Source organism: Varroa jacobsoni, unplaced genomic scaffold, assembly GCF_002532875.2.
Source record: "Varroa jacobsoni isolate VJ856 unplaced genomic scaffold, vjacob_1.0 contig02860, whole genome shotgun sequence".
Classification (NCBI taxonomy): domain Eukaryota; kingdom Metazoa; phylum Arthropoda; class Arachnida; order Mesostigmata; family Varroidae; genus Varroa; species Varroa jacobsoni.
The window spans coordinates 1-20,790 of NW_019214893.1; the positions used below are offsets into that span (position 1 = coordinate 1).

The 20,790-nt window shown below is 44.8% G+C and overlaps 1 protein-coding gene across 7 annotated transcripts; it reads right to left on the minus strand.

Annotated features, from left to right (window-relative positions):
• Positions 1-883: 883 nt before the first annotated feature.
• On the minus strand, positions 884-20,288 carry LOC111272649 (uncharacterized). Of its 7 annotated transcripts, none has more exons than XM_022854228.2 (4): positions 20,062-20,288; positions 5,122-5,310; positions 4,290-4,430; positions 884-3,421 (listed from the first exon to the last, which is right to left on the minus strand). In XM_022854228.2, exons 2-4 carry the CDS (start codon positions 5,192-5,194, stop codon positions 3,216-3,218), a joined length of 420 nt encoding a protein of 139 aa, XP_022709963.1. In that variant the 5' UTR covers positions 5,195-5,310; positions 20,062-20,288; the 3' UTR covers positions 884-3,215. The 7 variants fall into 7 exon arrangements, with proteins under 7 accessions (XP_022709963.1, XP_022709964.1, XP_022709965.1 ...); XM_022854229.2 differs by having other exon boundaries at positions 19,858-20,288; XM_022854230.2 differs by having other exon boundaries at positions 19,836-20,288.
• Positions 20,289-20,790: the final 502 nt, after the last annotated feature.

The window sequence follows — 20,790 nt, forward strand, 5'->3', positions numbered from 1 at the left end:
AATGGGTTAGTGTGTGTGTGTGTTTTTGGGTGTGTATGTGTGTGTGTGTGTGTGTGTGTGTGTGTGTGTGTGTGTGTGTGTGTGTGTGTGTGTGTGTGTGTATGTATAATCAAGTCGGGCCATTGAGTCGCCGTTCACTTCCTGTATCATTCTATTGAATATGTCGAATTCTTTGGCTTCATTGACTCTTTTTATAGAGACAATTTTTTTGTTCTGCGTTTTCCAGTCCGTCACTTTCTTCCGTGGAGCACAAACCTCTTTGGAGGTTCTGATACACTGTTTGGTGCAACAGTAACTTTGTTGCTGTTATTATGATTGTAATGACAATGATGATGGTCATTATTATGTTTAGGACAGGAGAAATAGCGTTCGAGCAGATGAGCGGACACGGACGGTGCCTTCCGACGCAGACCACGGCCCTTGGGAAACATGTTCAGTAATAGCAGTGGTAGAAGTAGTTGATGATGATGATCGATGACGTGCCCACCCATGGTCCGCCTAAATCTGCCCACACCGGGCTTCGAGATATGAGCAGCAATTCAAATTGACTGGTAATGGTCAGGACCCTGCTCGTATTCAAAGTCGATTTTTGTTTCTCTTACGACTACTAAAAACTGCGATTTTCCGGTTTAGTGGTTACTTAAATGGCGACAAATTGGCTGTTCAGGCGACACCCCGAAAAGGCAGTGAACACACGAGTGGACGTCCATTGCCAAATCAATTCGTGCGCGTAATAACGCAATTGCTCAATAGTCAACGTTTCGACATTGTTCAGTCATCATTTCATTGAAAATCTTGTTCTCGAACGTGTTCCAGCGCGTGCTGCAACACGTAGACAATGCAATTAAGCCGATTCGCAGGAAGAATTTCCTTCATGTTGAAATTTTGTGTTTTTCCGATAATCTTATTTTCGACACTGTTAAAAGTAAGTGAATCGCTCCTGCTTGTCTATCTGTTGGTATTATGTTGCTTGGAACGGTATTTGCCATACTGTCGCATACATTCTGGAAGATACTGCGGTCCTCCTCACCACCTTCCTTGCCTCATCTCTATTCTTCTCCTGTAAGTGGTAAGTGTTTTTGGCCATGTGAACATAGGCGCGAAATCGTTGTTGCTATCATCTGGGTAAAAAAACAACGTTTGCCGCTTTTGTTTTTGCGTCAGTACATGGAGATCGACAAACAAAACTATTCATTAGTAAAAGGACTGATTTCGGTAATACGGTGATTCGGACACATCATCGAATTACGTTAGGTTATTGTGGACAACAGTCACCAGTTATTAGTCCGTGACTATTGTTCATGGTTATTAATTACGTGCATATTATTACTATAGTTATTGGTGTTAATATCGACTGATTTGCAAAAGCGACCACGAACGCATATACTCGTGTGTGTATATATATATATATATGTATATGTGTGTATATATATATATATGCGTTGAAATTGTAACGCTCACAACGTGCTTCTTTTATTATGACGACCTGTCATCGTGGTGATACGATGGTAAATGAGGTGAACGTTTTGCCCTAGGTCTTTTTGTCACCTTGCTCTTTTCTTGCTTGTCGGATCGAGGTGGCGTAGAGACCTCGGATCTAGTTGTGATGCGGTCCTAATGCGCTCATCGTCTGGTTAGTTGTTCGTACAGTGGCAGATGCACGTTCGACACGGGAGGTCTCGTCTATCGAGCTTTTCTCAGTCATTTCAATTGTCCCGTTTCTTCTACAGTTTAGTAGTCGTCCACGTAAAGTTTGCCAGTCAAGAATCTCTAGCCTATTCTAGCAAGTTCTGTTTACTTATTCCACCTTTGTTATCTTTACGCTTTGTTGAAATACGCTCTAATTGAGACGCCCGCCAATTGCTCACGTTGATCGCAGTTTGAAGGCTTGCCGTTGTTTGATTATTATTCTTTATATTATTTTTATTGACATATCTTCAATATTCTTCATTTTCTGCTTATCATTAGAATAATATCTAGCATTCTTATAATCGTCACACCATCACGAATACTCAGCCATATATCTATGTATATATATATATATATATATATATAAATTTCCGCTTCAACATTATCGTCGCCGCCGCCGCCGCCGCCGCCGTCGTCGTCGTCGTCGTCGTCGTCTACGTTGCAAAGAAATTCAATTAGGACTGTTTTAAAATTTTTACTTACTTCTCTGCTGTCGGCTTTTTTTTTTTAGTCTCCAAAACTGAGTGAGTGGATTCTTACAGATTTGGGTCCCCCTCATCTCGATGGTCACCTAGTGCAGGAGCTCAGTACCGAGGCGACTGGGGCAAGGAAACGGGCAATCTATACAGCAATGACATTATTTTTTAGTAAAAACGTGTTATTTCATCATTTCATTCAACGTCTCCATCTCGTTATTACGATTATTATTACTATTTTATGGCCGCATACGGATCTTGAGTCGTTCCTCGCTCAGTTTGGCTCACAGTGGTTTCTTGCTCATATCAGATCTTTTTTTTTTATAATTATAACGATTTTTCTATTTAGCATTGTTAGTATTTTTCTTACATCTTTACTAATAGTATTGTTGTTATTATTGTTATCATCATTTTTATAATGTTCTAATTCTTATACTTCACTTAGCCATTATATTTATCAAATAAATCCCTTTGTCATTGCAGTGACTATAATCATAGTACAATATTGCTAGTAATAATAGTAACGATCATAATCATATAGTTGTAGCAGTAGAAGTGGTTCGTGTTTTAGCTGTTCATAATCGTATTAGTGTTATTAGCAATAATTTGTTGCTGCTGTTGCTGCTGCTGCTGCAAATGGCTTGCTTTTGGCCTTTGGTTGATCCTACTGCTATAGCTGTGTTAGCAGTTGCTTCTATTGCAATATACAGATCGCATTGTTACTAATGTCGTAATGAGTCTTTTAGTACTTGTCTAGTAATTGTGGTATTACAATTAGCAGTTTTGCCTTCTTATTGTTACTGTTTTTGCAATGGCTGCTAGTCGATTTGACAGAAGAAAAGATGGAGTCCCGTTGTTATTGTTACTGCTGGAGGGGTTGACTACACTTGTAGCGCTTCTTGTAGCAACAAGAATAGTAGTTGTTGTGTACACTAAGTGACTGGGGCATCTGCTTCTGCGCAGGCCAGACTGGGCCGGGCGCTGTAACGCAGCACTGTATTCTGCGAGTGCTGAATATGTATGAGTGTGTGACCACTAGAACTAACGGCTTTACGGCCGGCAAAGTCCGATGCCGATCACTGCGCTCAGCGTGACGAGCAATAGTGCCGGAGCTGCAGAGGGGGACGCTGGATTACAGGCGTCCGTTTTGCATTGGCAGGTCGTGGATTTGATCTGGAATGTCGCCGTGTTCAGACAGGTCTTGTGCTGGGGTAGGTAGCCACAACGGCGATCCACTGTAGCCTCCTCCATGCCCACTGTGAATCAGACCGAGCAAATCGTACGTGGGTTAACTAACGGGGGCAGACTAGATGAACTCTCAGATTGTTCGACTCGTACGGCTCTGTAGCCGCGCTACTAGCATTATGATTATAACATTACACCACGTGACTTGATGAAGTTGCTCGTACAGAATGGAGAATCAGGGTTTCCCCACCCAGTCAGTCGGTTGGTCTGCGTGTGTTACCGGTCAGTTTGGTTTCACTAGTCGCTAGGTGATACTAGGGGGCCAATAAACGGTGAGCTCTTGTGCAAAAATCGCTATCTGCGACCATGGGGCATGGATAGTAATAATTTCGGCGGTTCAACATAATTATACGGAGATCTTAGGACTGGCCGTACGCGACCGCGTTCCACACTCAAACGAGATTTCTGATAATGGCTAGTCGATAGTCACAGACGGAAAAATATTATCGAGAACGAGAATCCCAGATCAAAATATTATAATGATGGCTTTATTATTATTATATATTTATTATGGAAACTTAAATGCAGTTAGAATGGGGCATCTTTCTCGAGTACAGAGAAAATATGAATAGGGTATGTATTAAATTTTCAGCTTGCCTAAATATTGTGATTTGTGATAAATTTGTAACTAAATACTGTGAGATTTTGCTATCTGATTGCTACACTTGATTACACGAGTATCGGAATTCCGCTCAAGGATAATAAACGTCTAGAAAATACTAACGATTTGTAATTACTACGATTTCAAAAATCCCGCGCATCACATCAATAAAGTTTAGTATCGTATGATTTTTTAAACAATTTTTCATTAGATACATGTATAGACTAGAACACGAAAGCGGATTATATGTACGTATTAGTCCCGTTGTTTGTACTTACTGGTTATGTACATGGTCCTGCAAAGGGAAGCGGGGTTGCCGTGTATGAGTGGGCACTCTTGTATGTGTTCCTTGTGCGGCGGTGACAGGCACGTCGTGCCATTGTATTTACTGTTACAGATGTAGCATCTAAGGGAATCCGCTGTAACACCGAACATGAATGAAGAACGATTCAAGTGATCGGCACATTAAACGAGATAGATTCTAGTAAGTGTACTAATCAAATTTATATTGTGTGAGGATATATCAAGGATCGCAATAGAATGAGCAAGGGAGCTAGCTCACTGAAGTACAAAGCCGTTCACCTCTTTGTCATCCATAGGATTACGTCTATCTTAAAGTAAACAGAGGAGGCCACTAAAAAAGCTGAGATCTGGCATGTGCTAATGACTAGCATGCAGTAAAGTGCTGGCAACGTTAATTTAGTAGTCGAATTCAACAGCCATTATTGCAGTAGGAATCGTTTTTTTTCTGTACTTTATTAGTAGCCTGTAGTGAATCAGACTAGTTTCTTCTGTGGCGGTTGTTGTGTTCCATCTTAGGCTTGGCATGCCATTCCTCCGACAGCTAGAAACAGAAACCCTGTTTATAGTAAATAATTTAAATTGAATCTATTGAAAACACGATTTGAGCCGTTAGGTCATCTGTTATTAGTGTCCCGTTTCTTAATGCAGCGCGTTCCGATTTTAAAAACTCATCCATTGGCACAAAAGTACACAAACACGCCCGACGCACGAAAACACTACTCCCAGGGGTACATACAGATAAGTCTCGCCACGAACCGTATGACCAGACGCATATAGGACTTTGTCCGAGATGGTTTTTCTACCCACCCGAGGGAATAAAGGTGATGGCAAGGATGAAGACAACGGCTAGAATGGCCACTTGCACAGATGTGTTCACCATGGTGACGGAGTGCGTCTGTGTCTCTTGTCGTCTGTGTTCGTGCTGTACTGCTAGCAGGAAACGGGAACGGAACGGGATTCCTGGTGCTCCGGGCTCCCGACGGACGCACTACTCGCCTGCTCGAGCAAAAAAGAATAACAGACACAGTAGTAGAAATAGAACAAAACACACCAATAACAACAAAATTAAAAGAAAACCTATCACCAAGTCAATATCGTTATTCACTAGGTCTTGTAATTATAAAAAAAAAAACCGGGCGACCTGGTTTTAGCTTTATCTATGCTTACTATCTAGTCATTACGGGAGTAGACCTGGAAGAGACGACACAAACCAGCACGACTGCAGCGCACTTAAGGCTTCTTTATGCGAAAGGAAGTGACGCTCTACTACAAGATGAAAAACAGAAAATGCGTTTTTACTTTGTATACTAGTTCAACGACTACAGCTACTACTATATGGAAAAATCGACTCGGCCCATCGTGTCCTTACAGAGTTAGAATAACTTTCTCTAAACTGCCTATGTACATTGAGACGAGAGGAACGGTCCAATACGTTTTGAGCTATTGGTTGTGCGTTGCATTCAAAGGGCCGTTAGTCACCAGATTTTTTTCTGCTTCTGTCTAACAGGGCAGTAAAAGCAGCATTTCGGCAGTAGGCAAGGCCTGACCAAGTCCAGCCCAACCTGGCGTTGTGCGATAGAAGGAACGGAGAACAAGGGCGTCACACATTCTCGCTCGAGGAGAAGGCTTCTTGGGTAATCGAAATAGCAGAAATACAGGTGGTCCAGACCAAGCAAACATTCAGACTGGCACGCACACTTCTACCATCCTATATCAGCTGGCCTTTTGATGTGCAATTCAGGGCCCGTGATCTCGGAGCGATTGTCGTGGCCATTTGGTGGGATGTAGAAAAACGAGGGATGAAAATAAAGATGGTTTGCTATATTTATAAAAATATAACCTTGAATGTAGATCCTCAAACGATAGTAGAAAAAGTAAAATTCAGACACGCTGCTAGAGGTCTAATAGTACTAAAATAATAAAAGGCAAAACTGTGAATATCTCCGTAGTTGGTTCCGCTCGGCATGACGTAAGAGTATGGAGAAGTCGAAGGTACCTAACAAGATAAATCAACTTGACAGACAAAGGAGCTGTGAGGGAAAAATGGTTAAGCATTAATTATAGCCACTTGAAGGTTGGTCTCCTCGCCTTTCTAAAGCAATTTGACCCAACTCTTTGAAAGGTCTGACGACATGACGGGCATCGTGGGTGCACACGGGCAGCCGCTTTAGGTAAAAGATAACCTAGTCGGCATTCTTGTTTGACCTGTGGTTCTGACAACGTTCCATTGAGTTAAGACACAGTATTGTTTTTTCCATTATCCAACTTTCGTTCCCTGATATATCGTTCTGAAATGTAATTCTCATGTCGCGTGATATAATTGAACATGTCAACAAAAATTGCACCGTTATCTTTGGCGATCATAGTCTTACACACTAAAGAAATGCAAATACAAAGATGGGGGCGCGTACAAAGAAAAACTAAGAACGCTGATTGGCTCGTGATCGGGGCGATTGCTTTAGGTATGTATATGTATATAGTGTCCCACACAAGTTAGATGCACGGTATTTATTAACTAGTTGTGAGAGATGTGCTTGCATTAGTGGAAATAAACACGTCGTGTTGGACGCTTTGATATTCATTTCTTTCTTCCTTCGAAATAGGCAGTGCAAACAATATGTCACAATTCCCGCGACCCTGTGTGTTCCTTACGGGCCCTCGCAATGTTCACTCTTCAAACAGGGAGTCACGAGACGGAGAACAGTACATAATAAGTGCAGTGGTTCCACTCTCCCGCTTTGTATGTTCTAGTTCCCCGCTAAGTACAATGTGGTAGCTGCAAGAGCTGTGCCGACCTAAACGAACCGACCAGCTGACACAGCGCTCGGACCCGCGTCAATTAAAGTCAGTTCGTCAGTGGCTCAGCCGCCAGCCTCTGGTATCGATTTGGCTGTTGGTCATCGATCGGTCGACCAATATTTCGAATTTGTGCGGGTGGGGTATAATGGAAGTGGTCAGATGAGCTTCTTTGTTGAGGGACCCTACTCATCACAGCAGCCCCTGCAACGATGCAGCCTAGACAAGAGAGTACAGTTACGTAGGTGACTATTGCGGTTGCTTCGCTCGTCCGTACATTCCACGTACGTAGACACAGTACGCAGTTACTACTATTTCGATTATTCTGCCACCTTATACCAGCGTTTACCAACGTGTAGAAAGTGAACAGAGAACCCAGAAACGGTAGTTCTGCGATTTTTCCTCTGCGTGGCTTATATACTTGGACTCACAGAGAACTGATATAGGAACGCAGATTTTCAGCATCTGTTGCAGCATTTACTATGCTGAAGTGCTGGCGTTCTATAGCCGGCCCTTTTCAAAAGGTCGCTACTCCCATTCGTCCTTCTATCCCTCCCCGATTCCAACAAGTCGTATCGAAATAAGTCTCTAGTCAAGTAACGATTGTAAGACTGGAGAGAAACATTAACATTGGCTCAATGAGAATCGTTTTCATCATTTCGATAGAAAAAGCAATCCGCTTTACAATGCGTACGCCCTATTCTTTCTTTGAGTCTACCTTTTTCAGCTAGCTGGCTTTATCCGAAGCATGAGAAGAACAAGGCGTAGCTATACCTTAATATAATACATGGCATTTTTTGGAAGTGGCATTGTCTGCATCTCTCTGTATGTTTGGCCAAATGCAAAGTTCGCTTGGATGTCCTTGACCTTTTGACCTTGAGAGGTAACTAAAGAGGAAGAAGCAAAAGCGAAAAGTGACGAACATAGCACCGTCTTGTGCGTGGTTAGAATGAATGCGGATCACCAGACCCCGTATTACCATACGTGTACAAATATGGTCAGTGTTTTATGGGACTAGTTTTCGCAGCCATCCATAGCTTTTGTAACTGCTGCTATTGTTAGCGACCGCCACGCGCCATTGCTGGCAATTTTTCCACCCTCGGTGTTACTTATCGCTGAGCGACCAATGCGCTATAATAAAAATTAGTTGTTTGAGTTTTTACTTTTTGGAACGCGGCGGATTTGTTGTGTTGCGTTGTTCCCAGCGCTTTATTGTCAGCAGTAGCAGCAGCGTGTTAAAATGAAAGAGGACAGCGTCAAAGGTCAAAAATTATGCCAGCCTAGATCAGACAGATCTAGACAGCGGTGGCAAAGGCCTCGATTCGGAAAAGGGGGTTAGGGTGTTGGAGGTAAAGCAGACCCAAGTGTTTCCATACGTGACTTGTGCATTCGCAGCAGTCGTCTGATACTCGACAACCGCTTACCTGCTGTCTCCGCGAGGTGGTACGATAGGTCACGACCCCACAGCGGACTTGGTAAGGGAGCAATGTCAAAGGAGTGCCGCAGCTCGACTTGATAAAAGAGGAAGATAGCCAATTGGAAAATAACCTGTATTCTTGAACAAGGAAAATCCACCCTCTTCTTACAGGATGATTTCTATGCTATCATCAGAACAAACGGTGACGTTCTTTACGGAAGCAAGCCAAGCTCAATGACGACACGTATATTTCACCGACTTTGCTTCAAGAAAAAGGACAAGAAATCAATAGAAAGCTCACGGTAGCAAGATTCTTCTAAATCTTCTGTCTGTTTATCCCTACAAGTGATATTATGTCTGGAAAGTGACGGGTAGGCCAGCGGAGGCCAATTCGAACCACTCGCAGATACATTATAAACCCGCTTTGAAGTAGACTCACCGACCCTTTAGCCTACCTATGCAATCCGAAGGTCAAAAACATTCCTCTTATCATTCTTTCTTCTAGTCCGAGACGGAAATATAATCGTTGGGCCTCAGCTGATGCGGTTTCATTTACGACTTCGGTACACTACACAGGAAAAGAAGATAGAGTTTTTATAGTGTTATTAGGGAAACTTACAAAGTAACCACATACGCTCAGTAAAGATGCGTAACTATTCAATGAGCATTGTATTTCGTGTAAAGTATTTGGCAAGCACGGAATCATCGAATAAATATAGCTTGTTTTGTGTCTCTGCCATAGCCTTTTAATGTATAGTTACAGCTATCACTTTTCTAATGACATAATTGAAGCCATTTATACCTGGGAAAAACGCCTTGACTCCAAAACTGCCAACATTAGCTATAAAACGATATTGACACCGTTTAACTCTAGATACCGATTGATCTTTCTAAATGGACGCCTTGGTTCCTGATTTCTACTACTAGTAAAATCTTCGCTTCTATGTAACCTTTCAGGGGTCAAGACAAAACAAGCAGATGTTCGTGAGCTTTTATCTCATACAATCGATCAACTGTCAGAAGGTGCGTGAAAAGAATTGTGCCCGTGATTGAAAGAAGCGAAACAAGCTCTAGTTCAAATACGCTACATTCCACCTACAATAAGAAGTAGACAATAACCACGTCATCACCTCTTATGTGCCACCTGTCATCACACAGGATTGTACCTTCCACACAACCGTGTAATCCAACCAGCTATTCATCCAGCTTTCCCTCCCAAAAGTAGTTCTCCTTGTTTTAAACAAAAAAGCACACCAACATAGACAGTGACTTCTTGTTCCAATGGTAACCATCTGCCAGCTTTCGCCATAGGAATATTCACAATTTATGCTTTCATGCTCCATTCGGCCATGTCGCGCGTGATGGTAAATATAACCGACGCCATGTCAGTATTGTACTCACTCTGGCCGAACGGTAACGAAGCTGCCGCAAACGGCGCCTAGGGGAAGACAATCCAAGCCAAGCTAGGCGAACGGACGGATGGACGGGTCTGTCGAGTGAGGTAGTGGACTTGCTGGCTGGCGTGCCTGTAGAACAGCTGAAGAGCGGCCGAATTAAGGGAAGAAAAGGCTCGTAGACGGAGTGAGTTGCAATGAGAACGATACTAGGTTACGAGACGACGGAACACAGCACAGGATTGGATAAACCCTTCGCGGAATGGAGAAAAGCGCCGTTTCAGATCGGGGGGGAGGAAAGAACTTTCCAACACTTTGCTGAACAGAGGAACTACTCGCGTCCCGTTCTCTCTTACCATTTATTTCTCTCTGGTTCTCTGTTCCAGGAAACAACAGAAAACGCAGCGTCTGTTAGTTTGTAGGAAACGCACCGGCAGAGGTAGCAGCAGAAGATTGCTGAATTATGAAACATGAGAGGAGTAGCTTGAAAAACTAGGAACAATGCACTACTATGATTACCTCTGCTACTAGCCGAACTGTAGAATCATTCCGGATTTTATCTTTTTTACCCTCCTGCACATTTTCTGTGCGACTTTTAGCTGATCTACGTCTTTTCAAAAAAAATCCTCTCTCTGACATTGACAAGTGTTCCTGTGTCTGCACGCACCGTATGGGATGGTAGTGCGGCGGCAGTGGAGCGAGATATAGGCTAAATTAAGAGCGTTGCGAATCCTTCTTCCAGCCGTGTATAGCAGCGGAGTCAGGCAATCATAGAGTGCATACCAGTGGCATTAATGTTGAAGCCGATCAAAAAAACTGACGTGATGACCCGAGCGTGCTGTACGCTTCCCAAAGCTGCTAAGTACGCGTACTAAGATGCGCTTCCACACACTCCTACAGACACTGCGGTTATAAAGCTACAGACACCCACACCTGCGATGTTGCATTTCTCCACTATGGGAAACTCCATGATTTCGCGCTTGCACAGCCACGTGGAACAGAGGACGCATATGGAAACAGAAGAAATACGTACCGTACTTACTTGAAACCGAGAACATTCCAGTAGGTAAGAATACCAAGAACGAGAGAATTGACAATTGCAGAAGCAGAAGAAACGTCAAAGACGAAATATTAAAGAAGCAGCGCCAGTTATCGGTCACATAAGCGCAAGATGCGTGAATTGCTAATGTACTGCCTGCTGGATAGGAGCCACCGAAGGCCAAATTTGGCTGGCGCTTAGCAGCCTATATATCGATGAAGCGCACATCTAAAAGGAGGCAGCGGCAAATTGGAGTGGAAACTATAAGCAATGCAATTTCCCAGATTTCTTGCAACGGTGGTCAGAATCCAGATAGTATTAGAAGGACCAGCAGGGAAATTTCTGTAGGCGAGAATTTGTATAAACGGACGGAACCGACAGAAGCGAAACTCTACTAAACCTCATTGCCACCTACCCGAAATGCTGTTAACTTCGCGAAATGGGTCTATGCATAAAGTAGCGAGAAGGTGGGCGTAGCAAAGCATATCTAGGTGTGGCCGATGGTGAGAAATTCACATAGGCAAACAAATAAGGGAAAACAGGCTTATGCCCCCTAAATAAACGTTCTAGTTGAGAAAATACTCAACGCATAGGACAAAGCATAATGGAACTTGCACGAGGTGGGCACGGGTGGGAACAAAATTATGAAACAATGGCAATGCCCTTTGGCAAAAATAGGAAGACAACGAAACTTCGCTGGCGCCGAAAATGTTTGGCGCTAGTTTCAACCTCAATCGGCAGGAATCAAAATCCGTTTCGTTTAATTTATGCGGCAGCAGAAATAGCACTTTTGTATGGCGTCATTTATGCTGAAAACTGCATTAGAATATATAGGTATTGGGTGTTCGTTAGCTGATACAATCTAACGCATCTATTCTTTCGTAGCTTTCGCTGAGGTTATTTGGTTTTCATTATCTACGCTGCATTTCGAGACGAACCGGAGCGAATGACGACAAGCGACAAAGATGATATTATTTAGCGACTACGACGGCCAGATTAAGCCCATAATGTTTGCCGGTTTGAAGCGTAAGAGAGAAGACGTACAGTGATGCGTAGAAGTGAACAGGTGACTTGACGCTTTGTACAGATAAAGGAAGCAAAGTAACGTTTGTACCACATTCAAAATTATCTACGGTATTACACCTAGTCATCCCGGAAACGTAGATAGAAACAAGAACCGCCATGCTTGATAAAAATCTTGATCTTAAAAATGTCTACCAGTCGTTGGCAGGTTAAAAGGACCACGTGTACAATATAATGTTTGACTATTCGGATTGTTGTAAAAACACCATAACATGATTGCAACGCATCTCAAATGAGGTACATCGAAGACATCAGTCCACACATGAGGCAGTTCAGCAAATATTTGTTGGCAATGATAAGGAGCACTTGTAAAGCCTACAACACGGCTCTTGGACATAAAGCGTAAGGGCAGAATCCGTGGGCGTGTCTGCCTCTCTCTTTCTTTCTTATTTCGTCCTTTCAGACTTCGTAAATGCGTTTTTTTTTTCTGCGCTGAACTGGATGCAATGACAACGATGGGCCGGTCGTATTGTATGATGTTAGTGACGCGCATTTCTGACGCTCGGTCGCAGCCATGTAGTGCGCAGGGCGCTGACAACAACTGCGCGACGGTGGCACACTGCACGTGCGACACCGATACTGGTGCCAGCAGCAACTTTAGCTTTGATAGTCGAGAGCAAGCATGGCAAGGAAACGGTCTACCACACTTTGTAGGAGCTGCACACCCATACGTGTACCAAACGGAGCCGAGGGGTAGCGCCTTGAAGAGATGACACAGGGTAGAAGAGGAGGAGGCTTCCGCCACCTCCATGTGCGGAGTAGAATTGCCCGTCCGTTTCGGGGACAAGCGAAAGAAACAAGGAAGAAGACCGGCTGAGTGAGAAACCGGCGAACAGAAAAACGTTCCATAAAAACCAGCTCCGTTTCTTTTAGACTGGGAAGGGCCGAGCGCCCCTCATTGTGAACCCTCGTTAATCCTTTTCTTGCTTTCTTTCTCCATCTTTATCTCACATTCTTATTTGTCCGCTTCTCAAAATCGCGTGCTTCAGCAGGCTTTCTATTTCCCTTCTTCTCATACAGCTGCTGTAAAATAATACCATGTCCATACTATACCCTGCACACAGAATGCTTGGTAAAAACATAAAGGTAACATCGCCAGATAGGTGAGGCTTGGTAAGCGTACGGACAGGAACAAGACATAGTAGCACCAGCGGCGGCAGCAAAGGAAACAGGACAGAGAAAGGGGTCAGTGAGCCCGATAGAAGATGAAAAGGACATCTGTTTTCACGTCTGTATCTGAAATTGCAGGCAAGGCGCCATCAGTGCAGACGCCACAGACCAGCTACTGTATCAATGCTCCAGGGAACTTGCTCGTTTACGCGATTCCGCGCAGTAGTGGCATTGGTTGGCTTCGGTTAATCACTGCTATCGTTTAGCATTTAGATAAGGCGTTCGAGTGGGCACCTCCATATTGAATAACCGTTCTCGCCTGCTAGGTCTTCTTAGCTGCGGGGATAACCAGCGACCCCATCTCTAATCAGGAAATGAGCGATGACAGTTTTTAAGCATAGGACAAAAATTCCGGGAAGTTATTGCGTTTAGATCTAAACATTGTTTTCTCAAGAGTTACCAGTATAGCAGTGGATAACAAACTTAGTACAATATAAACAACTGAAACGCAACTAAGTTGCTGAATGAAACTGGTTCTGATTTAGCAGCAGCAACGATGACTTAGCCAATAGCACCCCTCTAGAGGAAACTAGCATTAACGACTTAGAGGATCCTACAAACACGCTATGAACTTACATTGCTCAGCCACGATATACAATCACGGATTACACATTCATATGCTGAGCCTCAGTAACAACTGAACGACGCACAACTGAAAGTTTTTTCTTTTCCGCAAGTGTCGACATCGAGGACAACGACCATTAAAAAACATCTCGCGGAAGAACTCTTCTCTGCTCTCCTTTCACTTTTTCGTATCGCGGAAGACCCTGAGTATTTAGAAGTAAATTGGGAGGCGCCACCAGACAGGCAACAATTTTGTTGGGTCTTCACACTGCCGTTCACGCGTCGCTCGCACAAGATCACGAAAATAACCTACTCCAAAAGCAACGCGTAACTCTAGGAGGGCAGCACGCAGAAAGAAAGCGGGCAGAAGAGCGCTTGGAGAGACGTCTCCGAGACGCCTGTCTAAAAATGCCTATCCTTTTTTCTACAGCATGATCCATAACAACGTAAAACCGTCGTAATTTTACTCATAATGATTCATACTTTATAGTGATTAGCACAACTGGCCGCTACTGTTGCTGCTATACGGATTCGAAAGGGTTAACATGGGGGTCCACGAAGCTGACGCGAGCCAAGGAGACAGCTGCGAGACAGGGATAACGTGAAGACTTGAAGAGATTTATAAGGTCGGCGGCATATACGGGCCTTGCGACGAGCAGCGCGACTTGTCGCACATGCAGCAAGAGTGACAAGGATACCACGTAACCAGCAATAAATTTAAGCGAAAACGATACTCGAGCCACTGGACTAGGATAGTACTACTCAAATAGCTTAGGAGCAACGACTTGAAGAATGGCGTCGGTGCCGTTATTGCGTCGCGTGTGGCATGGTAGGGGCGCCTAGTTTTCTCGACGCCTTCCTGTGCGCACGTTGGTGCTGCGACGCGGTCCTGACTAGCAAGAGATTTGAATGGTCGTTGAAATAGAGATGAAGTACACTGCAACACTGAAATACATATAGACGGGTTTAAAAAACATAGTGCTGCCGCAGACCGTTACAGGTTTGTTTTGATCGTTAATAGAGATTGTTTCTGTGACAACCGAGCGTAGCTGACGGACAGAACCCTTAATCACTTAAGCCAATTAAGTAGCCCGCTTAAATATAGGCTCGGTAACGAACTTTACAAGCCGGAGGCACATTGAAATTATATTACGTTACTATTTGCTACAAAAGCAATCTGCATTAAGTGAAGTTCGAAAAAAAAGTGATCGATTTTACTTTTACCAGCAATATAAATGTATACTAAGTGTGTAATAACTAGATATGTACGTTCAGCGATGGCGATGCACAGTTATCGGAACGGTATCTTCGTTTCAAAGTATGTATAGACGGCGGGAGTTTCAAATATGTCAACATCACAGTGTACGACCATCTTTTTCTGTGAACGTCCATCATCACTTTTGCTTTGCCAAATTTTTACTACTCCTTAATTAGGTGATCATGACTTTTGAGCGAAATTCGGTCGATTCTCCTTTTCTGACCGCCCCGTGAAAGAAGTCGGTCTTTTTGGACATCCCAAATAAATCACCAACAATTAACTAGTCGAACATTATTATCCTGTAATGTATTATAAGAAAAGAAAGCATTTGGTATGAAATAAGATGTGTGCTACTTCGGCGGCTCCCGTCACTTATCGAAACAGATTCTCTCTATAGAAATACGATAGAAACATTAGTTGTTAAATGTTAGCCGTTTAATCATGCCCCGTAGCTCTGTCCACAATTTGTTCAACTTAAGAGAAATAGCAGTCAGGCGTACTGATAAACTTATGCCATTTCTGCTATGTGTCAGTTATTGATATGATATCAATGGCGGCCACTGAAGTCGTGAATATTGTTTGCTATAGGGAATAGGCGGCGCACCGATTTGACCGTTTTTTAGGCTATCATTTATTCCAATCGACGTTCTAGCTTAGTTCGCTTGGACCATTGTTTCAATTATGCGTCTATGCTATTCAGCTGTAGGCTATACATCGTCTCCATGATATGTAATATATGAGAGATGATATTGTTTTTAATTTTGCTCCTTTCTGATGCGAGTAATATCGTCGATTTTATGAGTGACGCCCGCAATGCCAACAAAGCCAGTAGCCAATAATCCTCTGGGACATGAAGGTGGCTTAAGCTCTTTGCTACCGCCTTAGTTAGCCCTTGTCTCTCTGTACGCCCTTACGAACTTACACACACGTACAAACAGGCGCAACGATAGCCAATCGACCGTCGTCCGGCCTCGGTAAGTTTCGAATGTCGTATAGATAGACAAAGGCTATCTATTCGGCATTCGAATGTCCTAACCAGTTGAACAGGGCGCCGACGACCGTTTCGTCAGGTGATCCAGCATATGATGCACTGTGGCGTCAACGTTGTCGCAAGCTTCTGTTTACATCTTGCACTACCGTTACTTACATTGTTAGTGTTGCCACTGTTGGGTGTAAGCATGTACATTTTCGCATTAGCCCAGGGGCTTGTCTGTCACAAGCAGGTCTTTTCTCTCTCTATAAATGTCGACTTGCTTCCCCTCTCGCTTTGGCTTGATCTCGACCTTAGAGAAGCGCCCGTGCTTATTATACTGCCCTTGTCACAACGCTATTCTAGTCTAGTGCGAATTTCTGCGTAACAACACGCTCACAAACTTACTAACTAGTGAACATTCACTATAAATAGCGTTGATCGTTGAAGAGTAAGTAAATATGCAGCTGTTCAATCACAAGCAACAATATTGTATATTATATATACTGCAACATGGATATATGTGCTTCATAAATATGCATCAAGCATTAAAGAACGACTATTTAATAAAACGTACTGATGTATCACCAGTATGACAATTACGACTATTCTAAATATACTTAACAGTCTTCGTTCAGCTCTGGGTTGACACATGTGCGTTTTCTTGTAAGACCAATGGGCGTTGCCGGCGCTAGACTATGTGGCCGCAGTGCGACGGACTTACAAGAAGATAAATATGTCAACGATTACCGCTCGACCGCGTCGGATAGCGGTCCTGCGTTAAAGGCGAAGCTAGAACGGAAGATGAGATGTCTACAATGAATAGAGGTGAGGGAGGGATAAGGGACCTTTGTGACCTTGCCTAGCCAACAACTACTACTTTGTCACCGAATTTACATAGGTGGAAGCGGTGGATCCCTGTGGTAAAGTCACATTGGTCCCGTCACCGCCAGACATTCGCCGTCCCCAGCTGCGTTTGTCTCGTCAACCCGCCAAAGTATCCAATGTCATCCAGCCCATTTATCTGTGGATAGATGTACATATATGATCCATCTGTAGCCGTTGGGTTGGCTCTGATGGGTCCTCTGTTCTGTACGACGCCTCCAGTTCCACCTAACCGCCGTAGTTTAACGAATAGCAATTACTGAGTGATCGACACTCTCATCATAGTCGCCAACGAGTGCTCACTCTAAAATCCCTATTCAAACCAAGTGACACGCTCATCAAGTAAATGGACAACCTTCGATATCGTTACTTATATATATACACACTGTAAAATGCGCTTCACGTCTTTACGATCTGACTCAAGTTATGAGCTGTGACTGCAACGGCGGCGAAAGCCAGCGACAAAGACAATATCTCACAAGTTTCGGATGCAGTGTCTTGGAGTCTTGAGCCTGACGTCTTGCAAGCAGGCCGCCTGCCTGTCGTGTAAAGACTTCATAGAGAGTCCTCATAATCGTCCCATCGATCGTGATCCTGCCCATAAACGATAAAGTTTCATTATAAGTGAAGCCAGTGGTTCTCGTAACTCGCCCGGTTCTGGTTTGGCCTAGACAACCGAGGAAGAGGACATCAGATGGCTATTAGCCAGTTGTAAGCTAATGAAGTCAATGCTGTGTCAAATGTCAACATTGCGCTGTCTCTCCAAAACAGTGCGCAAGATAGACGCGCTGGGCAATGTACAAGCAATCAGCATCGAAGAACGAAAAAAGAAGATAACTTTCCATGGTGCTCCTGTATATGACATATACGCAGTCCACGTGGAGTCACATCGCGTGAGGACCTTCGCGCTGAATAAGCCTTTCCGTTCATTTTTGTTTTGACAACCATATCTATATGGTAGTGGTCGTAATGCAAATCTCATTGCACTAAATCACCGATTCACTAAAAAGGTCCGCAAAGAGCGCGACTTTGAGTCGTATTTCGGGAAATTACGGTGGTGACATTTGACGTTCAACAAGAGGCATACAATTGCCCGAGTATGTAACACCAATTTCATACAGATCGCATTAGCAAAAATAAGACCTTATCACAAAGGCAATTATATGGCGCGATTACGCTCCAGTGGTACACATATAAGTGTACGTTATGGGCTAAATATATGATTCAGAGCTCATCGTGTACAACGTTGTCTCAAATTCTATTGCCGTCATCGTACGACAATCGGCAAGTCAAAATGGCAGATCGTTTTTAGCTCTCGTAACGGGCACATAGCATCTCTAACAGCTGAGAGCAGCGTTTGTAGTACTGCCGCGGCTGCCAACTGCTGCAACTAATCGGCAGGTCTTAGCCTAGGTCCAGTAAGATTTGAATAACTACTGGCTATTGGGCTGGTCTAACAGCAACATCTACGAGAAATCTCGTATTTAGCAGTTCTCTGCGGTCTGCCAGCATCAGACGAAGGTGGAATTGTCCCACCGAAGCGATAGGTGGATGAATTGCAACTGCGGGGTACCGGGACAACGGCACACACAGACAGAGTCGCACTTACACGCGCGTACGCATGGACGCGCACACTCACCCCCACACATACACACACACACACACACAGACACACTCACACACACACGCAGACGCAGACGGCCAGAGACGGACTCGAACGCCGACAGACGGACGCAAGAGACGGTAACCGTAAAAGCTTTTAAATCAAACGACAACACTCGTCATCGGCGAGGTTTACATAAATAGATTTTCTTCGGGTGCATCAAGCAACGTCATCATCAGCACCGCTTATTCGAAGCGACGCGGGCGACGATGGTCACTGGCGGCTTCTAGCTATACAAAGCATATCCGCCGCCGAAAACGAACTGTCTTACTAAAACGCTTGCTTCGCACGGAGGACTCGAATCATCAAATGACGCCACCATTAGCGCGAAACACGTAGTAGAAGAACAATCATCGTCATCACCAGCATGACGAGCCATCAACAAACCGACCCGCAGGTCAGATCACTGCCGACAGCACACATACTCACAAAGCCTGCGCAGCTCATATCTAGCACGTCGAGCCAGCTTTCTTTCTTTCCATGTCTCGCCTTTTCTCGCTATGTGCGCATGTATGTATGCACGGAGATCTAAGAGTGCACACACAAGGCCGCATTTAATGAAGATAGATTTCGCTCCGCGGGCACCTTCGACGCTACGCTTTCTGTACCAATGCCATGAACCTTATTGTCGTCATCATCATCATCAACAACGTCACCAAATCTATTTTTATGCGTTCACACAATGTCAGCTACCCTCAGTAGAAGCAGTTGCAGTATCAGTAATGGCCCTCCTAATAGTGGCCGAGGAACCCATCACAGCGGCAGTAGCAGCACTCTTTGCTATGGTAGCAACGTCTTTTCAAAGTAATTTCCATGCCCACCGTTCGTCTAACAAAATCCCTACGGATTCATTGCCGATTGCTGCACCGATTACGGCCACGATGAGTCTCTACATCTCGACATGGACACGAGTTTTGGCTTTGCATGCAACCTGCAGCTACTGACGGCGCAGACGTTTTATGAAAGGCGATCACTATTAGTTACCACCACTATCAGGAGGAAACAACAATCAAACTCCACCGTCACATTGGCTGCATAATATCCGACAGTATATAGAATGGGCGCGGGTCGTGCCGATAGGGGGTCGACCGGGGAGGGTTGAATGTCATGGCATTTTGGCTGCCGCCATCGCGGTTAGACCATGCCGGCGTCGCCACTACGGGCGGTCACGAGTGCCAGGACGCATCAAGACGTCGTCCGATGTCGTCCTTCAGCTATTGCAATATTCTTTATAGCGTTTCTGGCCACTAGCGCGTATGGGGGGTGGAGACGGAACGCGCACCCGATATTGTCCTTAGAGTCACCTTGTTGTGGGCACACGGACTTGCTCCTATGTGGTGGTGGTCCGGGCCGCGGCTTGACGGCTGGGCACGCACACACAACGCTGGCTCTGCTTCTCGGCTGCAAATCAGTCCATGCGATGGTCAGCTGCACTGCTGAACTCCACCAGCACCTGCACAGCGATCCGCAAAAGTAGTAGTAGTAGTACTCAGTCGTGCTGCACTCACCAAACGCGCGATCAACGAACGAACGAATGAACAGTCAGACAGTGTTAAGTCGTCAGACAGATAGAGATAGGTAGACCACGGTAAAGTCTGTGGCAGGCGATCACAGGCAGTGAGTCGAGTTCAGTCCACTCAAGACAGGCAGACAGCAGCAAACAGGCGAAGGCAGCAGGAGGCACAGGCACTCGCATGGGCGGCTCGACTCACTCGCAGGCAGACAGAAGAGATGGCGGCCTCCCAGTAGCGGCGCTGCCAACGCTTCGTCTCTCCGTCCGTCGGCAAGGGAACGGCCGTCCTCCTCGCGGTAGTACAATAATAACAGATGGCAGCGGCACGGCTGCAGGACACGACTCTGGCGCCCACTGGAGGGCGCCACGCATCGCTCTCCCTCAGGACAAAGGAGAAACAAAACGAATGGCGAGAGATAAAAGGAGGCTGAACGGATTCGCAAGGAGTGGTGGCAGCAAAGCTTGTATAGTGGTCGCTCAGTGAACGGGTGACTGCCGAAAACGAAAAGGGAGGAGGGAAAGAAAGAGTCGCCGCGAGTTGAAGTCGAAGGCAGCCAGCGCAGCACGGCCAAACAGCAAATGAAAAAAAAAGGGATAGATCCGCTCTCCTCCTCGAGCACTGGCGCTTGTCTAGAACCGCCGTGCGACTCGTTGCTGTAGGAACGCTGCTACCACTGGCTTGACTAGGGGCCGCTAACTGTTCTCTCAGAGCTAAGCGCGCGTG